This window comes from Martes martes, assembly GCF_963455335.1.
Source record: "Martes martes genome assembly, chromosome: 10".
In the NCBI taxonomy this organism is placed as follows: Eukaryota; Metazoa; Chordata; class Mammalia; order Carnivora; family Mustelidae; genus Martes; species Martes martes.
This window is the reverse complement of record NC_137898.1, coordinates 78,212,873-78,231,912: the sequence shown is the minus strand read 5'-3', so window position 1 is coordinate 78,231,912 and position 19,040 is coordinate 78,212,873. Positions and strand designations below refer to the sequence as shown.

The window sequence follows — 19,040 nt, the reverse complement described above, 5'->3', positions numbered from 1 at the left end:
CCAAATGCCAGTAAAAGGACTTACCAACTTTTTCCCTGATGCTACTACTGTTTGCCTCCACCGTCAAAGCAGATGGTTCACGCCTCCCAGAATAGAGCTGGAAGTCGGGGAAAAAGTAGTTGGGGTCTTCCAGAATTGGGGCAGGACTACCGGGGCTGTAACAAACAGGAGGGGGACCTGGGGAAGAAGCAAAGTGCCTATTAGTGCCAATGAAGTCCTCCTCTCCCTCCTTCCTGTGTGACTCACGAGAGCCCACGAGGCATTCTCCCACACTCAACTCGGAGCTGTCTTTTTTATTCAGAAAATTCCAAAGTTAACATTCAGAATTATCGCAAGTCCAACCACCCACCAAAATGACCCGTGAGGTCAAAATAACAACCTACAAGACACACTGAGTGAAGTCATGATGATTTCACACGACCCAGTTCCACGCACCGACAGAAATCATGCCCTCTGCAGAACTGGAAAAATCCCAAAGTTTGGGATGATCAAAGTGGGGGACAGAAAGGACAGGGGTGGGGAGGCCAGAAAAGGAGACTAAAATGAGAAGAGCAGCTGTGTCACCGAAGACATAAAAGACACCAAGAGGGGCTGGCTGTGTCGCCAGACCACGTGTGAGCAAGAGCCTGTCCCAGCCCAGGACAGAGCTCGCAGCACCACTCAAGGATTCTGGAACCCAGGCGGCAGTGTGAGCCGGGGTCGTGGGTTCTGGCTCTCTGCCGAGCGCTGGCCTCTCAGCTCCAGTTTATCTGCTTCACACACAAACCGGAGTGGGTTTCCTGTTCCAATTAAACGTGACACAGTAGTCAACCCTATAGGCACTAAACATGAGATCCCACTACAGGAACACTAATACGCACACAGAACATCGTGGGAAAGCTGGGCAGCATAGGCCCGGGCTCTCTGCCCTCTCTGCACGGACTTCTGTTCTTCCTTTACTCCAGGGGAAGAACCATGCTTTTGGGGTGTGTGTGTGTGTGTTTTAAATTAAAATCCTTGACCAAGTGATAATTCCATTAAAACAAAAATGTTTCTCAGCTCTAAAATTTTATTTATTTATTTGAGAGAGAGAGAGAGAGAGAGAGAGAGAGACCGACCATAAGCGGGGGAGGGGGAAAGGGGGAAGCAGCAGACTCCCTGCTGAATAGGCAGCCCAAGGACAACACAGGGCTCCAACCCAGGACCTTGGGATCATGACCTGAGCCGAAGGCAGACACTGAACCGACTGAGCCACTCGGGTGCCCCAAATGTTTCTCAGCTTTAACTTCAAACTGATCTCAAAGTAATTTGAAATTTCTTGCTAGGTTTTTTTTATCTGCTCCTTTCCCACAAGGCCAAAGCTAGCAGTACCTACTTATTCTAAGGTCATAGATGGGGGTTTACTCATCAGCCTCCTCAGTGTCTTTACTTCAAAACACAAAGTAATATTTGCATGCTTGCTCACACCTATCACAGACACGTATGGACTACAGAGAAAAAAATAGAATTTGTTTATCTTTTATCCTATAATTTTATCTTATAAAACTAAATATTAAATATTTTATCTTATAAAATTAAACTGAATAATGTAGTAGTGACTCCCATCTTAAAGATGAACATAAACCAAATCTGAATGACACATTATATGGGGACCAGCCTAAACCTGCAGCTCCAATGCCTATGACAGTATCTGTCAGGGTCTCTTTTTGGCCCACCCGCAAGGAGTATCCTGGAAGAAACTTGTTCCCTTCTGGGCCTCACCTTCTACATCTAAAAATTTAAAGTCTCAGGCTAAAATTAGGAATCATGGATGGCCTGGGTTCTAAAGCAAATCCTGACCCGGCTTCTATGTCAGCAGGTGGAAATGTTGTGGGAAATTAGAGAAGTGCAAGATGCAACGTTGGTGGCACATCACAGTCACCACAGAACTTTTAAAATCCTAATACCTGGAGTGCCCGGGTGGCTCAGTCAGCTAAGCATCTGCCTTTGGCTTGGGTCATGATCCCAGGGCCTAGGATTGATCCCCACGCTGGGCTCCCTGCTCAGCGGAGAGCTTGCTTCTCCCTCTCCCTCTGCCCTTCCCCCTGCTGGTGCTCTCTCACGCTCTCTCTGTGTCAAATAAACAAATAAAATCTTTAAACAATAAAGAGATAAAAAACAAAATCCTAATATCCAAGCTTCCTCAAGATCATTTTATTTGGGTTCTCTGGGGACTGGGCCCAGGCATCTGATTTTTATAGGACTCCCCAAATGGTTATAGTGTGCAGCCAAAGCTGGGAAGCCCTAAGCTGGAGGGCAGAAGAGTGCACCCAGGCAAAAATCCCTAAACATGACAACACGTTTCTGTACCCTCAGCCCCGCCCCCCACCAAATCAGCATGAGAGAGTTGAGGACCCACACATTTCAAAAAGAGAGAGTAGTGTTTTCTCATTGTGGATCTGGCTCAGGAATGGCATGTGCAAGCATATGACAACTCTGCCTGACACCATCTAGTCACGTGACTCAAAATTTTAAATGGGAACGGAGAGTAATCTGCTAATGAAACGAAGGCCTAATTAAGGGTATATATGTATAAGTGTATAAGCCTAGAAAGGAATGTGTAGGGTGTGTGTGTTTAGGTATAGGCTTTCGATACAGAACCTAGTTAAGAACCTCTGCACTAAGCCATTCTCATCACTACAATGAGACAGGGACCACGGGAACAAGAACCAACATGCAGTCCCACATACAAGCTGGCCTTAGAACAGAGGACCCTGTCTCCAAAAGCACCCATGAGCTAGCCGAAGGGCCGGCCAATATCAACCAATCAGGACAAGGCCCTTCCGACCAATCAAGATGACGCCCTTTCCCCCGCCCCCTCATTAGCAAATTAAACCAGCATGGAAAGCCGAGGGGGAGCCTTATAGGCTGCAGGACTTCCCTTCTGTTCCAGCCAGTCTAACTTCTCTCTGCTAGTGCTGAGTCTCCCTTGGGCTCCAGCTGTAGCCCTGGTAAAGCCTTGTCTATGCCTTTGATTTTGGGGTACAGCCTCGTTTCTATCCTTGCGCAGCCCAAGAATCAGTAACAGCAACCCTGGTACAAACTGATTTTCCACACCTTATCCAATGGCCTGGCAAACAAGAGCAGGCTCAAGGGCTCCAGGCCACAGAGCATAGGGAGAGCAGTCCCTGAAAGCGCCCCCTGTCCCCACATCAGCAGAGAAGGCACCAGAGATACGCCGCCTTTCACCATTTGGCTACAGGCCTCAAAGCGCGAAAGCACTTGCACACACCCGCAGACCGAGGGACAGGATGTCCAACCACATATCAACAGTCACTTAAGACTGCTTTTTTTGTACACTTGGGTGTCCCACGCATTCCCAGAGAGTCCCGTTCCCACTGCCATCCCCCACTCCTGGGAGCTGAAGAAAGAGCCCAGCAGATGACCAGATGGACCCTGCAGACAGGAAGGCCTGGTATCATCGCTCCACTAAGCCAAGTGAACCAAGTGAACTCGCCCGGCCTGACACACCCACCAAATCACGCCCTTTGTAGCTTCCTCACCTGTCAGGCAAGATAAAATGACCAGAATGTGTGTCACTGGGTCTGCAGCAGCCGATTCCTGGGCTATATGGCAAAAATGAAAACGAGGCCTCGCCCTTAATCCCACAGGTACATAATCCTTTCCCTCCTACGGTAGTTCAGAATCTTCACTAGGAACTCCTGTAGCACAAACCGAGGCTCTTTTCTTACGTGAAGGCAGGGTACACGATCTACCCCACGGGGTCAAGGCTAGCTGACATAAGAAACTGGAAGGAAACGCGTGACACACGACAACATACAAGGGGGGATGCTGTGGGCTTTGTTAGCGTTCTCCACACCCAGGAGCAAGGCTCAGAGAACCCACGAACACTTCCAGATACCACTCCCACCCGGGGAGCTCCTGCAAGGCCTGGCTCCTGTCCCGGGCCCCAGGCAGGGTAGTGGTTTTAGGGCGGTGCACAGCCAATCAAGGATCCCGCATGCTCAAAGGCGTGTTAGGCATCTGTGAGGTTGCCCCACGGGCTTCATAAAGACTATTTCCACATGGAGTCCTCCTGACTTACTGACTTGCAGTAACTTGCTTCTTTCAAGCCAATCTTTGTCCCAGGAAGACCACCAACACAGCTTTAGTCTACAGGGGGCAAGGGGCACGAGCCATGGCAAACAAGCTAAGGCCAGCATAAAGGAGTGAGCTCTTTATAGCGTCTCCCTCTGGGGAGGGGACTCGGGCAGGTCCTAGGGCTCCTGATGGAGGGCCAGGGATCTATCCATGCTGTGCTCCACAAAGGGTGAAGTTCTGGAATTCTGGCTGGAGCGGTCGACATTTCTGTCTCATCTTGGCTCTGATCCATCTCACCAAGAACGGTCCCCTTCTTTACCAAATCCACATGTCTGTGTCAACAAGAAGAATCCTGTGGGGCTGTCTCTGACAGTGACTGCTTCTGGCTTATTTCTGAAGCTCCCTTCCCATTACGGTTTTATGCTGTTACTTTCTTTGTACCTGTCCCGAAGCCTTTAGGTAATGCAACCCTGGACAAGACTTTTTTTTTCCCCTTACTCAATATAGCCATAACAAAGGGCCTCAATGTTGAAGGGAAAATGAATTAAGGGAAAATGATGTGAGTTTTCTGGGGGTAGGCAAGAGGCAGAAGAACCCTGGTGACCTCATCTGCTTCACCTCCACCATAACCAGTTTCTTCCCTGCGATCAAATCGTAAATCTGTAAAGAGTCTAATAGAACAGGCTCAGAAGTGTCCTTTATGTTTAGACACCGGAAGACATTCCAACAGTCACTCGACTATCACCCAGCACTCACAGAGCTGGGAAATCTCCCGTCCTTAAATCCCACTTCCAAGCATGCCACTTGCTGGCACATAACTGTTTTAGCTACAGCTTCAAGGCCAAATTCTGTTTGAATTTCAAGGCTGCCTACTACAGCTCCCCACCCTGCTGTCAACAGCCTTGATGGTCCACTTGGCCTCCCCATGTCCCGTGATCATGTCACCCCATTTTCCAAGTTCCAGCTAGGAATCCAATCCCCTGGCTTCACACTCCACTCCCCAAGTCCTTCACAGTTCACCCCAACAAAACTCACTATACCTCCTGCCGAACACCCCCCCACACACATAATGGCTTTCCTTCCCTCCACTATGGCAGCAATTATGAGGTGAAGCCCACAACTTAGCATTTAAACATCAACTACCTAGTATTTTACAGCAGTCATTTAAAGATTTTTTTTAAATTTATTTATTTCACAGACAGAGATCACAGGTAGGCAGAGAGGCAGGCAGAGAGAGGGGGGAAGCAGGCTCCCTGCTGAACAGAGAGCCCGATGTGGGGCTCGATCCCAGGACTCTGGGATCATGACCTGAGCCAAAGGCAGAGGCTTTAACCCACTGAGCCACCCATGCGCCCCTGTTTTTCGTTTGTTTTTGTTTTTGTTTTTTTTTAAGATTTTATTTATTTGAAAGAGGAAGAGCGAGCACTAGCTGCGTGACGGGCAGAGGGAAAAGCAGACTCCCTGCTGAGCGGGGAGCCAGATGTGGGGCTTGAACCTAGGACTCCCAGATCACGCCCTGCGGTGAAGGCAGACGTTCAGTCACCTGAGCCACCCAGGCGCCCTTGTAACAGATTTTAAACACAGTAACAAACAACTGTGGACTTCTACCTTCTCTTCAAAGAGCTAAGGAATTTGCTGAGTGTGCCAGCAGCCTCAAAGTTAAATGTAAGCAACCAAGCCTCATTTGGGCAGATCTGGAGGCTTTTCTGGGGGAGTGGGATACTCTGCTCAAGGAGACAGACGCCCTAGAAACAATGTTTAGAAGTGGCCTCAGGAGCCCATGACAAGGGCCTGAAAAAGAAAGGCAAGTCTGTTCACAAGTCCTCTTAAGAGACCGAGCTAGCTCATCTGAGTTAGCCAATTCCCACTTCAGGAGCCTGAGATCAGCGTGAAGCAAAGACAGGTGAGAGCGCCCTGTTCTAGAACGCTTGCACACAATACCCGCGGTTTTAAACAGGAAGCAGAATCTCCATGCACTGGCAGCGCTCTTTCCCCAAGGAACCATTATCTGAAACCCAAGATGGGGATGGGGATGGGGACGGGTGGGAGGGAGAAAGGTTTCCAAGATTTCCAACCCTTGTATGATATCATCTTTCTTGGCACCAAATGTGGATTCTAATCCCTGCACCAATCTGTCTATTGCAGAAAACAAGGAAAATAATAAATACACTACTAGCTACTTAATTTAGACTTTCTCAAAGTGGAATTTGTGATTAATATAACTTTAAAGCCGGGCGAAGTTTAACTTTGTAATGCTTATTTAGAAATATCTGAGATACTATCAGTGTGAGCCAAAATGCAGAATGTATGCTTAACCTTTAAAGTAACAATTGAGTTCAGCAGGGCACTGTGCTAGGAGCTAAAAACACCAAGAAATGAGTAAGAACATCCTTGGTCTCAGGATATTATGACCTAGCTCTGGAGACCAATGTGCACATACACATCTACCCGAATTTCCCTGCAGACTGAGTGCTCTATTAAAGAGACATACAGTTACCCAGAAGTAATTCATCACTACCTGTTGACTAGGGAGGCGAGACGGAGCTGAAATGACAAGGAGTGAGACAGGTGAGCAGAACGGGCAAAAACAAGGAGGATATTAATCCACTGGGGCGTGAGGAGAGGGCGCAAAGGAGGAGAGAGCAACACAATGTGGTTCAAGCAGAAGCACAGGGGCTGAGTAATGAAAGCCTTTCATCTCTAAAAGGAATGGCGAGTTCCGTGTCACTCGGATATGGGTAGGGAGGAGGATGACTCAGAAGTCAGTATTTAAGGGAGCTTCTTAAAAGCTTTTCAAATTTTAGTACATTATTTTCCTAACACTACAGAAATGCTAAATAATTTCGAGATTAGGTGATCCAACTGCCAATGGCTACTGACCATATTCCTGAGAGTCAATCACCTCTAATTAAATGCTTTTTGTGTTAGGGAACCCTGAACTCAGTACGTAAACCTTGGGGGTAGGTTCTATCTCCCATTATGGAATCCGGAAGGTTCTAGCAACTAGGACACCCTCAGCTCAGTCAACTGAATTTTCCATCCAAAGACTTTGAGTCTTGATGAAATGACACAAAGACAAAGGGTGTTGATCAAATGCCGGCGGTAACGTTACCACAGCAGTCCAGGGGCAGCTGTGGTTGGCTCTGGAGGCTCACGCTCACAAGACGGACGGCACATCCCTGGCTGGGTTCCCGGTGAATTGTCACCTCGGCTCCTGCCCATTTTCTGGGCCTTCCTCTCCATTTGTGAGCTGACTGATATACTTCCAATAAATCCCTCTTTTTGCTTACGTTAGCCAAAATCACTTTGTGCTTACAATCAAGAACTTCTGAGAGAGTTTAAAATAATGAAATGTTCTGTCCCTGCTCATAATAACTGAGCATTGTTTATATCCTATGTCCTACATGACTTAGCACGATCTGCCTTGGCTTTCAGTAACTCGCCTCTATTGCCCCAGGTACCCTTCGCACAAACCCTAAAGAAACTTGAGTTCTCCCCAAAGTTTCCCTCATCCGGAGGGCCTTTCTTTCCAAGTGAGCCAGAAAACTCTTACTTGGGCACATACTAAATGCTCAGATACACATGCTGACTATCTAGAGTCTTCTGGAGCTCTACTTTTGGGCCACCTCCTCTGTGAAGTCATCCACCCCACCCCCATATGCTTATGGGCTATTCCTCTGTGCTCCCATCATGGTCCATGCAAATTTATGCCACTGTTCAACCACCTACATATTTGGTTTATATGTAAACCGCCCCAGTCAACTCATAAGTTGATTAACAGTTGATGATGTCTTATTTGCTTTTTTATCCCCAGTATCTAGCAGAAACAAAATCATAGTAAGTGCTCAATACACATGTATTGAACCAATAAATCATCTGCATATGTTTACTGTACCTGGTAGTTTCTAGCACATAAGGGGCATTGATAAATATGTATTAATGGAATTAGGGTACATTTTAAAATAACCAGTTATAAACATACTCTTAATTCTATAGACCTTAGCTCAAAGATGATTTTGTCTTTTTCAAACTAATCAGGAGACCAAGGCTTGGTAAAAGCTACTGGGAAACAAAAAAAAAGACAAGAGAAAGCCACCTAGTGCTAAAAGAGGTTAATTACAAGTGTTCTTGGATACAAGTGTCCTGTTCCTATAGGGGCTCTGTACAGGAAGTAACAGCATCCCAGGGATTCTGCAGCTGGGGCACAAAATCACACTTAGAGGAAAGTGCTCCTGCATCCCGCTCCCCCTGCAGGTGACCCCTGTGTCCTGGGACTGTGCTCCAAATGCAGCCTTTGGCTCCTGCTCCTTCCATAGGTCTGGGAGCAGGAACAGAGTCAGAAGACTTCTACGGGAACCTGTCCCTCACCCTAAGAAAAAGGAATCAGCCCAGTCCTAGCTATCACACAGAGTCAGCACAGGCTCATGAGAGCAGCCCATACTAAAAAGACTGTAACTACAAAGAGAAAATCATTTTTTAATTTTGGACTTTAACAGAAAATCCATACACTACTTAAATACCTTGACTCAAATTCTACGTAGTATCATAATGCATATTTCATGTTGATATATTTGGTATTTATCCTATCTGAAACTCTAAGTACCTGGACTCCAGAAATTCTTTTCTTCAGATAAGTTTAAAAAACACTTTATTAAAGTGTGATTGCCATTTAAAAAGATGTGCATATTGAACGTGTATAACTGGACAAGTCTGGGGATAAATATATACCCACAAAGCCATCTCCATCATCAGGGTCACAGACATATCCATCACCTGTGCCCTCCTACCTCCTTTATTAATCTCTGTGTGTGTGGTAAGAACATTGCACACATGATCGACCCTCCCTCCCAGTGTTAAGTACAAAGTACAGCATTATTAGCTCTCAGCTGTACGCCATACAGACCTCTAGAACAATGTACTCTGATAAAATAATAAGTAAGCCCTTTACTTAACTAAATAACTGAAATTTAAATAATCTTTCTTCAATCTCAGGACCATAAGAAAGGTATTCTTGTAGGTACCCCTGGAACACGTTATGTTCCCACTGAGAGAAAAAAACAAAAATTAACTCACTAGCATGTGAGCTCCATTGCTTAAATATGTTTCCATCATTGCAGGCAGACAGTAAGTATTAATATTTTCTGAACAAAGGGAAACAGGATGAAAAGTCTTAAAATAAACCCCAAGACACAAGACAGCAACATAAACGCGTGTCTATGCTTCTCCAGATTCCCTCTGCTGCCCGCACTGAGGAGAGGAGCAGCTGGGACACCCCTGGCCTGCCCCCGGCTTCCTCTGGCTCTTGGGGTCCTGTTTGAGAAGCCACTAAAGCTGCGGGACAAGGCGTGTCTGTCGGGCAGCATCTCTCCCAGGGACTGGGACTTCCACTCACTCCCCACAAAAGTCAGTATGGCCTCGTTAAGTGGACTTCATGATTCAAAGCAGTGTTCCCCCAAGAAACAAAACATCCCTCCAGTATTAAGAGTAAAATCAATGGTGGTAGGCGCTCCCACTTGTTGAGGGCTTAGGAAGTATAGGGATGATACAAAAATCCCCACGTTTAATTATCACTGCCCTATTTCCATTTTGTAGCTAGGGAGACTAGGCTCACAGCAGTTAAGTAACGACCAGAGGCACAGAACTAAGCAGCAGCACAGAGAAAATCGGAGCTCTTTCTGCGATGCCATTCTGCCATCCAAAACTCCCCCACCGAGGCACACTTAATTCTGAGTCTTTTACTCCTGCCTAATTTCTTACATTAAAATGAGAGGCATTTTAATGATATGCTCTTGCTTGTGGAAAATGGGGAAAGGTACTGGGAAAAGTGCTTTCCCTGAATATACGAGGCAGAGAAGTAACCAGAGCTATTTTATTTGTGATAGCACCCTCCCTGTCAATCACCAGAACACCAAGGCGATTGATGAAGCCACCGTCCTCGTCCCTTCTACTTGGCTGCCTATTCTTTTTACCATGGGGTCTCCCCTTGAACAATGAATCCCAAACCTGAGCTCGATTCACGTTAGCTGTGGTACATGTTAAAAATGTCACTTCCAAGCCCCCGTGTTGCACCTGTCAATCAGGATCTCCACAAGTGCAGACCAGAAATGAATTCTTCGCTGTCGATCTGACAGCAGGGTCAGATGTAGGAAGCTGATACCTCTCTGCCGTACGAGGGCTGATATGCCACGTGCACTCTGGAACAGTGGTGATAAATCAAAACTCTGTACATCGATCACATCTGAAGCCAAAGCATGATGGGTCTGATGAACCTAAATGAGTAAATAAAGGCAATGACTCTTCCTAAAACAGGCCAATGAGCCCGCACGGACTCTTTTGGTAAAGAATTCTGCGGGTAAATTTGTGGCCTTTTAGTAAGTTCAGATTTGAAGTCAACAGTTTCAGCGCTCCAGATTTCATAATTGTTTAAACCTGAATGACTGGGTCAGAGGATATGACCGTTTCAGTTACATCTAAACTATCGCGATAAAGATACAATAAAGTGATGGCAGCAAAGTCACCACGATGACAGAAGGCCTGTGAAAATGCCTACCATCTTATAAGACACGTGCTTGCTAAATGTGAAACTCAAAAATCACATAGCCAACTATGCCACTGAGTCATGTGAGATAAGCCGCTGCTGAATTTTATACAGAAGGAAGGCACAGAATGTAACATTATAGAGCAGGACGGGACACACACATTATCTCGGGTATTTCTCACATCTCTGGGAATCAGGTCTCAGTATCTCCTCTTTACCTAAACAAAAACAGAAGTGACATGCTCTGGGTCACACAGCTCACAGCCTTAGGGCTGAGATGCAAATTCAACCGTGACTGTTCCAAAGCATCCCACAGAACTTCAATGTATTTTAAAGCACCTAGATATCTGTGGTAGTATTTGGTTTCCTTATAATTCCTATCCCTTACCAAAGACCACGCATGGGTCTGTGGACTTCATGAGCAGCAAAATGCAGAATTACACAGTCATTCATTCATTCATTTCTTCCACAAAATCTAGGACACTGAGCATCTTCCAGGCGTGAGTCAGTGCCTGGTATGGGGACCCCACTATGGCAGGCTAGTGAGAGAGGCAGACACAAAGGCAGACAATTGCCCAACAGTGCACAAATGCAGTGACCCAGGCAGGCTCAAGGTAGCAATGGAGTGGTAAGCAGATACCAGTGTCCAGGTCCATCTCAGGGCACACACACTGGATTCTGGAACTGTGCTGAGGACCTACCCTTATCTCTTTCTTCTCGTCGGCCTGGAGGTCTGGGATCACAGATATCCCCCTAAACAATCTGTCAAGAGCTACGGTTTCTCCCTAGGTCCATAAGAACACACACACACTAACATAACGGACTTCACACTCTATGAGGATTACCCTCGTTTTTCAGGCACAGGAACTAACACACTGTTGCCTAAAGTCACACAGTTAGTAAAGGGCAAAACCATGATGCAAGCCCTGGGGGCCTGACTCAGAATGTACGTAGTGTTTACTCTTATACCAACAGTGTTCAAACTTTTTGGTTTTAGGATCTCTTTTACACTCTTAAAAATTATTGAGGGCCCAATAAGCTATTGTTTATGGGGGCCATATCTGTCCGTATTTATTATGTTAGAAAATAAAACTGAGAATTATTAAATTATATTTCATTTAAAAACAATAATAATAAACCCACTAAGTGACATGAAGTATTTTTCATGGAAACTCATTTCAAAAAAACAACTCATTTCTAAAACAAAAAGCAGTGAGAACGGTTATTATTTTATAATTCTGCAAACTAATGTCAGGCTTACAAGACTGCTGGATTCTCATATCTGCTTCTGGTGTCAGTCTATTGTGTGATTTTTAGCTGAAGCAGGGGAAGGAAATCTGGCCTCATTCAAATATGTAATTGGAAAAAGGAGCAGTATCATGATAGCCTTTCCAGATAATTGTGACTATCGTTTGAAATAATACCAAAACTCAACAAGTGCTCATTTCTTAACGGTGGTTGCAGTATGAAATACTAAAACTATCCAAGTGACTTCATCTTGGATATTCTTCTAAATTCAATCACATTAAAATCCATTGGTCCATCTCTTACTTTGGAGGGAATGTTCTTTATCCATGATTTCATAACTTCATACATTGGTCATTTGGAAAATAATGGTTCACTGAACTATGCAAATCTTACACACATGGAAATATTTCAAGTATGTAACATCAACAAAACCACGTTTGTTAATAGACCATGGATTGTGATCATCAGAAAAGTCTTTTGTGTTTAGGAAGCTGTCAAGCTCATAGTGGCAAATCCAAATTTCCCAAAATTCTAATTTTCACTTGAAATTTTCTAATTTTCACTCTCCATTTCATCACACAAGGCATTAAAAAGGTGTAGCTGAGGTTGGAGATTTAATAAAACTAGTATCTATACTGCTTCAACAAGAACGGTCTTAAGCAAAGCAGGCTTTTTACAGCATGTGCTGGTGAGGGACAGACAGACCACTAGTAGAGTCGGTGCCATGGCTTCGAACCATGCGAAGGCACATGCAGTTTCACCCAGCATTGCTTCTACACCATCGGTACAAATGTCCGTGCAGTGAGAGGCACATGTGTGTTACTGTTACTATGAAGGTGGTTTTTAGGTCTCAGGAACCCCTAGGGTTCCACAGGGAACACTTTGAGAAACATGGCTCTACATGCTATAGCCTCTTCTATGGGGAAGGGGCCAAAAGATGGGAAACTTAAAGAGACCTTTAAGATGAAAATGGCTACAAATCAGTTATAACTGACAGCGAATTGCCTCCCTCCCAAGCAAAGAGAAGTGCCCACAGGCCCCAAAAGTGGTGAAGCTTGAAGACACACAGAGGCCCTTTGATATGAAGCACTGCTTGAACTCTACTTGTCAGACGAATGGACTCCAATGACTAAAGAAAATGTATCTGAGGAGAGGGAGCAGCCTCTCTAGAAAACACCTGCACGTGAATGCATCTTCTTGCCCTTGAGGGATTTTCATAAAAGGGAATACAAATCAACAATGATATTTCGCTAGAAAAAAAGGCTCCATGAGAATTACTTTTAGGAGGTGGGGAGAAAAGAAACTGTAATAACTTGCCCAGCAGGAAGTCAGGCAGTCCTGGGACAGAGGGAAGGATGTTAAGACACGATAAGTGAGGAGAAAAGAGGATGATGCTGTCAAGGCAGAAGACCAGAGTCTTAAAAGAATTGAAAGAATAACAGAGATATCCACCAAATGGCAGAGATAGAGGAGGAAATATCCACCAAATGGAAAGAAAAGAAAAAGGGGCCAATTTTTTTGGTTTTGTTTTGGCAAATCTGCTCCTAACGTAGTGTCAGAATCCAGGCTCTATGATTTATTACCTTCGCAAACAGAGCAAATGAGTTAACTTCTTGGTGCCTGTTACCTTATTAGTGAATGGAGACAGCAATTAGACCTACTACATAAGGCCGTCACAAAGATTAAATAAGACAGAGCAATGAATGGTGTTCCAGCACATGGTAAGTGCTCAGTACATTTTAGCTTCTGTTTATGAGAATGGGGAAATGGAACAGGAATCAATGATATAAATTTCACTTTCAAGAAATGATCAAATCAGGGAGCTTTTTAAAAACAGCAAGAAGCCCAAGCAGATCAAAGAGGAAGACATTAAGGGCAGCTCTCTCTCGGCCACCCCCCACCCCCTTCAGGGAGCTTTGTACTATCACTTTACTATCTCTCAATAAACTTCACTGCCCACCAGAAAATACACAACACACACACACACACACACACACACACGAAAACATTTAAAGTTTCATTTAGGTCAGACTGTTGAGCAAACTGACAAACTAGACTAAAATTACATTTTCAATTTTCCAAGCACTTGGGTTGAGAGATCTTAAAATATACCCTTTCTCTGAAAATAAGCTTACTGGTGCAATCTTAGTATCAGAGACCAAAACAAAAGCATACATGGTGTCATCCAAAGATTCTTCAAAACTCCTAACTTGTCTATCACCTTGGCATGCAAGTCAAGGGCTAGCTGGACCTGGAGAGGGATCAGGAACCAGGCTCTAACTTGAACAGCTCAGCTGCCTAGGAAACTCCTCTTCAGACAGAAGGACACTGGGGCAGGTGGTGGGGAGAATCTGTCCTCTCTCCTAAGCATTACAAATAAGAGGGGAAGAACCTCTCTTCTTATTCTACAATGAATTTTCCATAATGAACACTTCTGGAAATTGTGAATCTCAGGTCTGAATCAAACACAAAGGTCAACTAAGCATTGATTTCACTGCTGCATTGTTGAGCTTTAAGCTTTGTTTAAAAGAGATATATAATTATTTTTTGGAGATATAGTTATTGATAAAAACATCATACTCAGCAGTGAAAAACTGAGAACTTTCCTCTAAGATCAGGAAAAAGACAAGGATGTCGTCTCTTACCACTCTTATTCAACACAGCAATGGAAGGCCTAGCCACAGCAATCAGACAAGAAAAAGAAATAAAAAGCATCCACATGGGTTAAGTAAATAAAACTGTTACTATGGGCAGATGACATGATAATATATAGAGAAAACTCTAAAGATGCTAACCAAAAAACTATTATTACTGGGAAGTAAATTCAGTAAAGTTGCAGGATAAACAGAATTAAGAGTCCGGGAGCTGGTTTTGCTTTGTTTTTGTTTTTGTTTTTAACTTCTTAAGCAGAAAGAGTAAACAACACATCATAGATTCCTAAATGCTTTTTCAACATTAAACAGACTTTGCAAACAAATCATGATGCATAATTAGCACTAATTTTCCTCTCTTCTTCCCAGATTGTACAACTCACTCAAATCAAAGAGGAAACTGAAAGGCAAATGCAGACACAATCCGGGCTATTGCCACAGGACCCCTGACACAGCCCCACCTGACGGTTTTCCAAGGGCTCCCCTCTCTCACCTGTGAGAACCTACGGAATCTGATCTGGTTCCTGCTGCACACATCTGTCACAGTTCCAGCCACACAAGCTTCCTTAAGTTCCTCAAAAGCCCCACAGATGAACACATCAAAACCAGCGATTAGATCCACATCCCGCATTCATATAGGACATTCAATCATACTCACTCAATTTAAAGAGTTTTCTAGAATGAGACAGCCCCACACTTCTAGTAATTCCTTGGTTGCATCTTTAGCCTCCATTTCCTCCCAAGCTCCTTGGCACGAAACACCAAACCCATGCTTCTAGAAGTCGTGATATCTGTAACTGAAACCCATTCCCTCTTAAACAGTTCACAGCAAAGATAAAATAGTTGAAAGGCAATTCTAAATTGTTCCTCGTCTTCTTCACACAGCAGAATAAACCCAGTTCGTTTGCCTTCTGTTTTCTAATGACTTACTCCATTATATCCCTTTTAGAATCCAAATTCCATGGGAGCAAAGGATATATATCTCACGCCTCATCCGGTTCCACGCACATGACAGACCCTCCAATGTTGGGTGGAAGACTGTATCCTTGTATTTTGTCCTCATCAAATTCTCCACCTCAGGGGCGCCTGGGTGGCTCAGTATGTTAAGCCTCTGCCTTTGGCTCAGGTCATGATCTCAGGGTCCTGGGATCGAGCCCCACTTCGGGCTCTCTGCTCAGCAGGGAGCCTGCTTCCCACCACCCCCCCACCTGCCTCTCTGCCTATTTGTGCTCTGTCTGTCAAATAAATTTAAAAAATCTTTAAAAAAAAAATTATCCACCTCAGTACTGACTGGTACAGTCCACAGTCCCCAGCTCAACAGATACTCACTGAGCAGTGAATGCTTCTGTATCCCAATTATTGCCTAATTTACAGTCTATCCAAAAAATGAGAAATTTCATGTTTCCTAATGTCCAACATGTTCCTTCCTTAAGGAATATTAGGAATATTCCTCAAAAATATTTGGAAGTAAATTCAATTAGAGCATTTGTGATTACCATCCAACTACTAAATTTAATACTATAAAATCTGTCCACTTTACGAGCAAGTTTAATTACACATAACACATTTTATGTTCCTAAACTAATAAAGTGACCTTAGTCACATAATAACTGCCATTAAAATATAAATATTTGTATTCATTTCACTTTGTTTCTCCAAATTCCTGGAATCTATTTTGAAGAAAGTTGAGGGGCACCTGGGTAGCTCAGTGGGTTAAGCCTCTGCCTTTGGCTCAGGTCATGATCTCAGGGTCCTGGGATCAAGACCCGCATCGGGCTCTCTGCTTACTGGGGAGCCTGCTTCCCCTGCTCTGCCTGCTTCTCTGCCTACTTGTGATCTCTCTGTCAAATAAATAAATAAAAACTTAAAAAATAAAAGAAAGAAAGAAACTTCAGAATTTCAGAAAATTTTATTTCTAAACTCAGGACTAAGATAATCCGTATCTCAGAGTAGATATTTTTAGATCTTACATTCTTGATTGGGGGAGGAGGGTAAATACTTTATGGGATCAAATCTCAAAGTTAGCTAAAGTAAATGTACTCCCCACTTTTCACGCAACTGCTCATTTATGATCTAGCTGGCCAATCGTGACCACAGGAAGGTAAGTCTGCCAAGGTCATGCCCTTTTGCAAGCCTCCTGCTTATTATCTGACAGCCCCATTATATTTAAGGTTTGTGTAAGTGGTTTTGTGATACTGTTTACATTACTTTCCCAGGTGTCTTAATTTAAGCTAATTAGATTTCAGAAGACATTTTCTGGTGTTACATGTGTTCTGCAGTGAATTTAATGCTGTTCCCTAGGTACCGTATCCACTGGTTTCCATAATTCTGAGAGAACATGCTTGCTAGATCCTTTTGCTATTTTTCCTCCTCCTTGATCCCCCATTGCCCAAAAAAGATCCCAGACAGGCAATCTCATCCACCCTTCTATCTTCCAACCTTTTCCCACATAACCAACATGAGCAATCAACCGATAGCTGCAGTGAGATTTAGAGCTGGTCCCTCAGGAAACGGGGCCCTGCCAAATTTCATATTTACCCCTTTCCCCCCAACCCTGTAGAGAGAGGGGGCTTACCCTTCAGAAACTTGGTTCTCAGAGTCCTTCCAAGTACAGTTCATATCAGGAAGGAAAAGGCCTGCCTCACCCCTGTCTTTGTGGGTCACATTCCTGGGTCACACTAACTAGAGCAGCCCTTACGGCCGAGAAGCAGCAGTTGAATGCGAGAGGCCTCCTTCCTCCCTGGCTCCCGGCCCCGGGCCGGGCAGAGCCCCACCTAAGGCAGGAAGCAAAGCAGGCCTGGAAGACAAGATACCTATCACCCTCGTCTTACTCTGCCCTTCTGAGAAGGGTGGAGGAAAGCAGGAAGGGCGGAGCAGATCAGAAGAGGTGCAGGAGAGAAGTGGGAAGACCTGTTGTGTGGCTGGTGAGGGTTCCGGAAGCTAGGTAATGAGTGCGGAAGAACCCAGCGTGTAGACATGCAAAGCAAGGAGACGGATGCACGAAGTATTTGGGAAGTCAGTGCAAGGAGCTGGAGGTGGGGAAGGGAAAGGGACCTTACAGCTTACAGAACCCTCTGAAAGGAGGCAACCGTCAGGATGAGGCAGGGAAGAACGGTATCTGAGCAAGTCCAGACACCGGCCAAAGGCCCGCCTCCTGCCTCACGTCGACAAAGACTGGGGCAAGAGTGGAACTGACCCAAGGTGGAGGAGTCCAGGCTGGCCCTAGATCCTCCCCAGGACAAAGACCTCTGGGGCTAACTCCACACTCGCATTTCTGTTTGCTTCTCTCCAGGAGCACACCCCCGGGAGAACCCCAGCGATGGAACTAAAGCCGCAGATATCCCTAGAAGCAGTAGATACCCCTTGATACAGCGGGCTAACCTGGTAAGCGCTACTCCCAGCATAAGCCAAACGCCTTGCTGGCCCTCTAAATGAGATGAGCCTCCAAAAACGAGGTTCATATTGACAGGCAAGTCGCCTTGCGGTATCATCTCCCAATTGGTCCACACAGGACTTCAAGGGAGAAGTGATTCATTTCAGTCAAACATGTGTGCCCATCCTGTCTTATGAAGCCCAGCAGTGGTGCTATCAGTCAAACTGGGCTAACGTCTCCCTAGAAGAGCACTGCCCGATGGAGCTTGCTGCACTGATGCAAACCACTACTGGGCATTTGAACTGCGGCTCATGCGAATAAGGACTTGAATTTTTAGTTCATTCACTTTTGATTAACTTAGATAGGCACATGTGGCTAGTGGTCACTGTGGACCCTGTAGATCTAGAACTCAAAGTAAAAATAGGTGGAGGCCGATCACATCTTCCAAAGATCCCAGGAAAAAAAAAAATATCATGGAATTCTATTTCTCCACTGTGAGGAAGCTGACTCTTAATAGTCCAGCAACTGTTCAAGCTCATTTCCAGCACCGAACTCTTCTAGGGTCACTGCCACATCTCCACATCAATGTGCCTCCAAAACATCCCAGTTCGGAAGGCCCTCAGAGACCCCAGCCCAACCAGGCATCCACTGTGGGACCTACTTCTCTATGAAGGCCCTGTAGATTTCACTCAATCCTTACAAGCCCCCCAGCAGCAGTGAAAGTCAGCCTCAGGAGAAGCAGTCCATCCTCAAGTCCGAGGATACTGTTCTGAAGGGTAGTCAAGGATGCTCAAAATAATAAAGGAATTTTGCACCACGCTTTACCTTGTATGCAGTCCCTTCACGTGCACTGTCTCGCTGAAGCCTCACAGTGACCTCACCATGTAAGTATGAAGTCAACACGCTGACTTTATAGAGGTTAAGTGACTCAAGCAAAGCAATATGCCTTGTGTTTAGGAACCATTCACCCTAACTCAGTGTATCTTCCAAGGAGTGACAAAAGACAACTGAAAGAAGTAAAAGTCAGGGTTGGGAAGGGGGAAGGGACAGAAGGGTAATTAGAGCAGGGCACAAAGTTAGGCAGATCAGCTAGTAACCTGAGAAATCAATCCATTTCCATCTCCCTCATTTAAACAGAAACACATTCAGTTCCAAAGAGTTAAGCACCTCA

General features: G+C 44.9%; 1 protein-coding gene across 2 annotated transcripts in view; it reads right to left on the bottom strand.

The window, feature by feature from the left end:
- AMOTL1 (angiomotin like 1) overlaps positions 1–19,040 on the bottom strand; it is a 154,016-nt gene that overhangs the window by 68,089 nt on the left and 66,887 nt on the right. For both annotated transcript variants that reach the window (XM_080816054.1, XM_080816055.1), the window contains one exon: positions 25–177. In XM_080816054.1, coding sequence (XP_080672180.1) covers positions 25–177 — 153 coding nt within the window. The remainder of the gene's footprint in view (positions 1–24; positions 178–19,040) is intronic.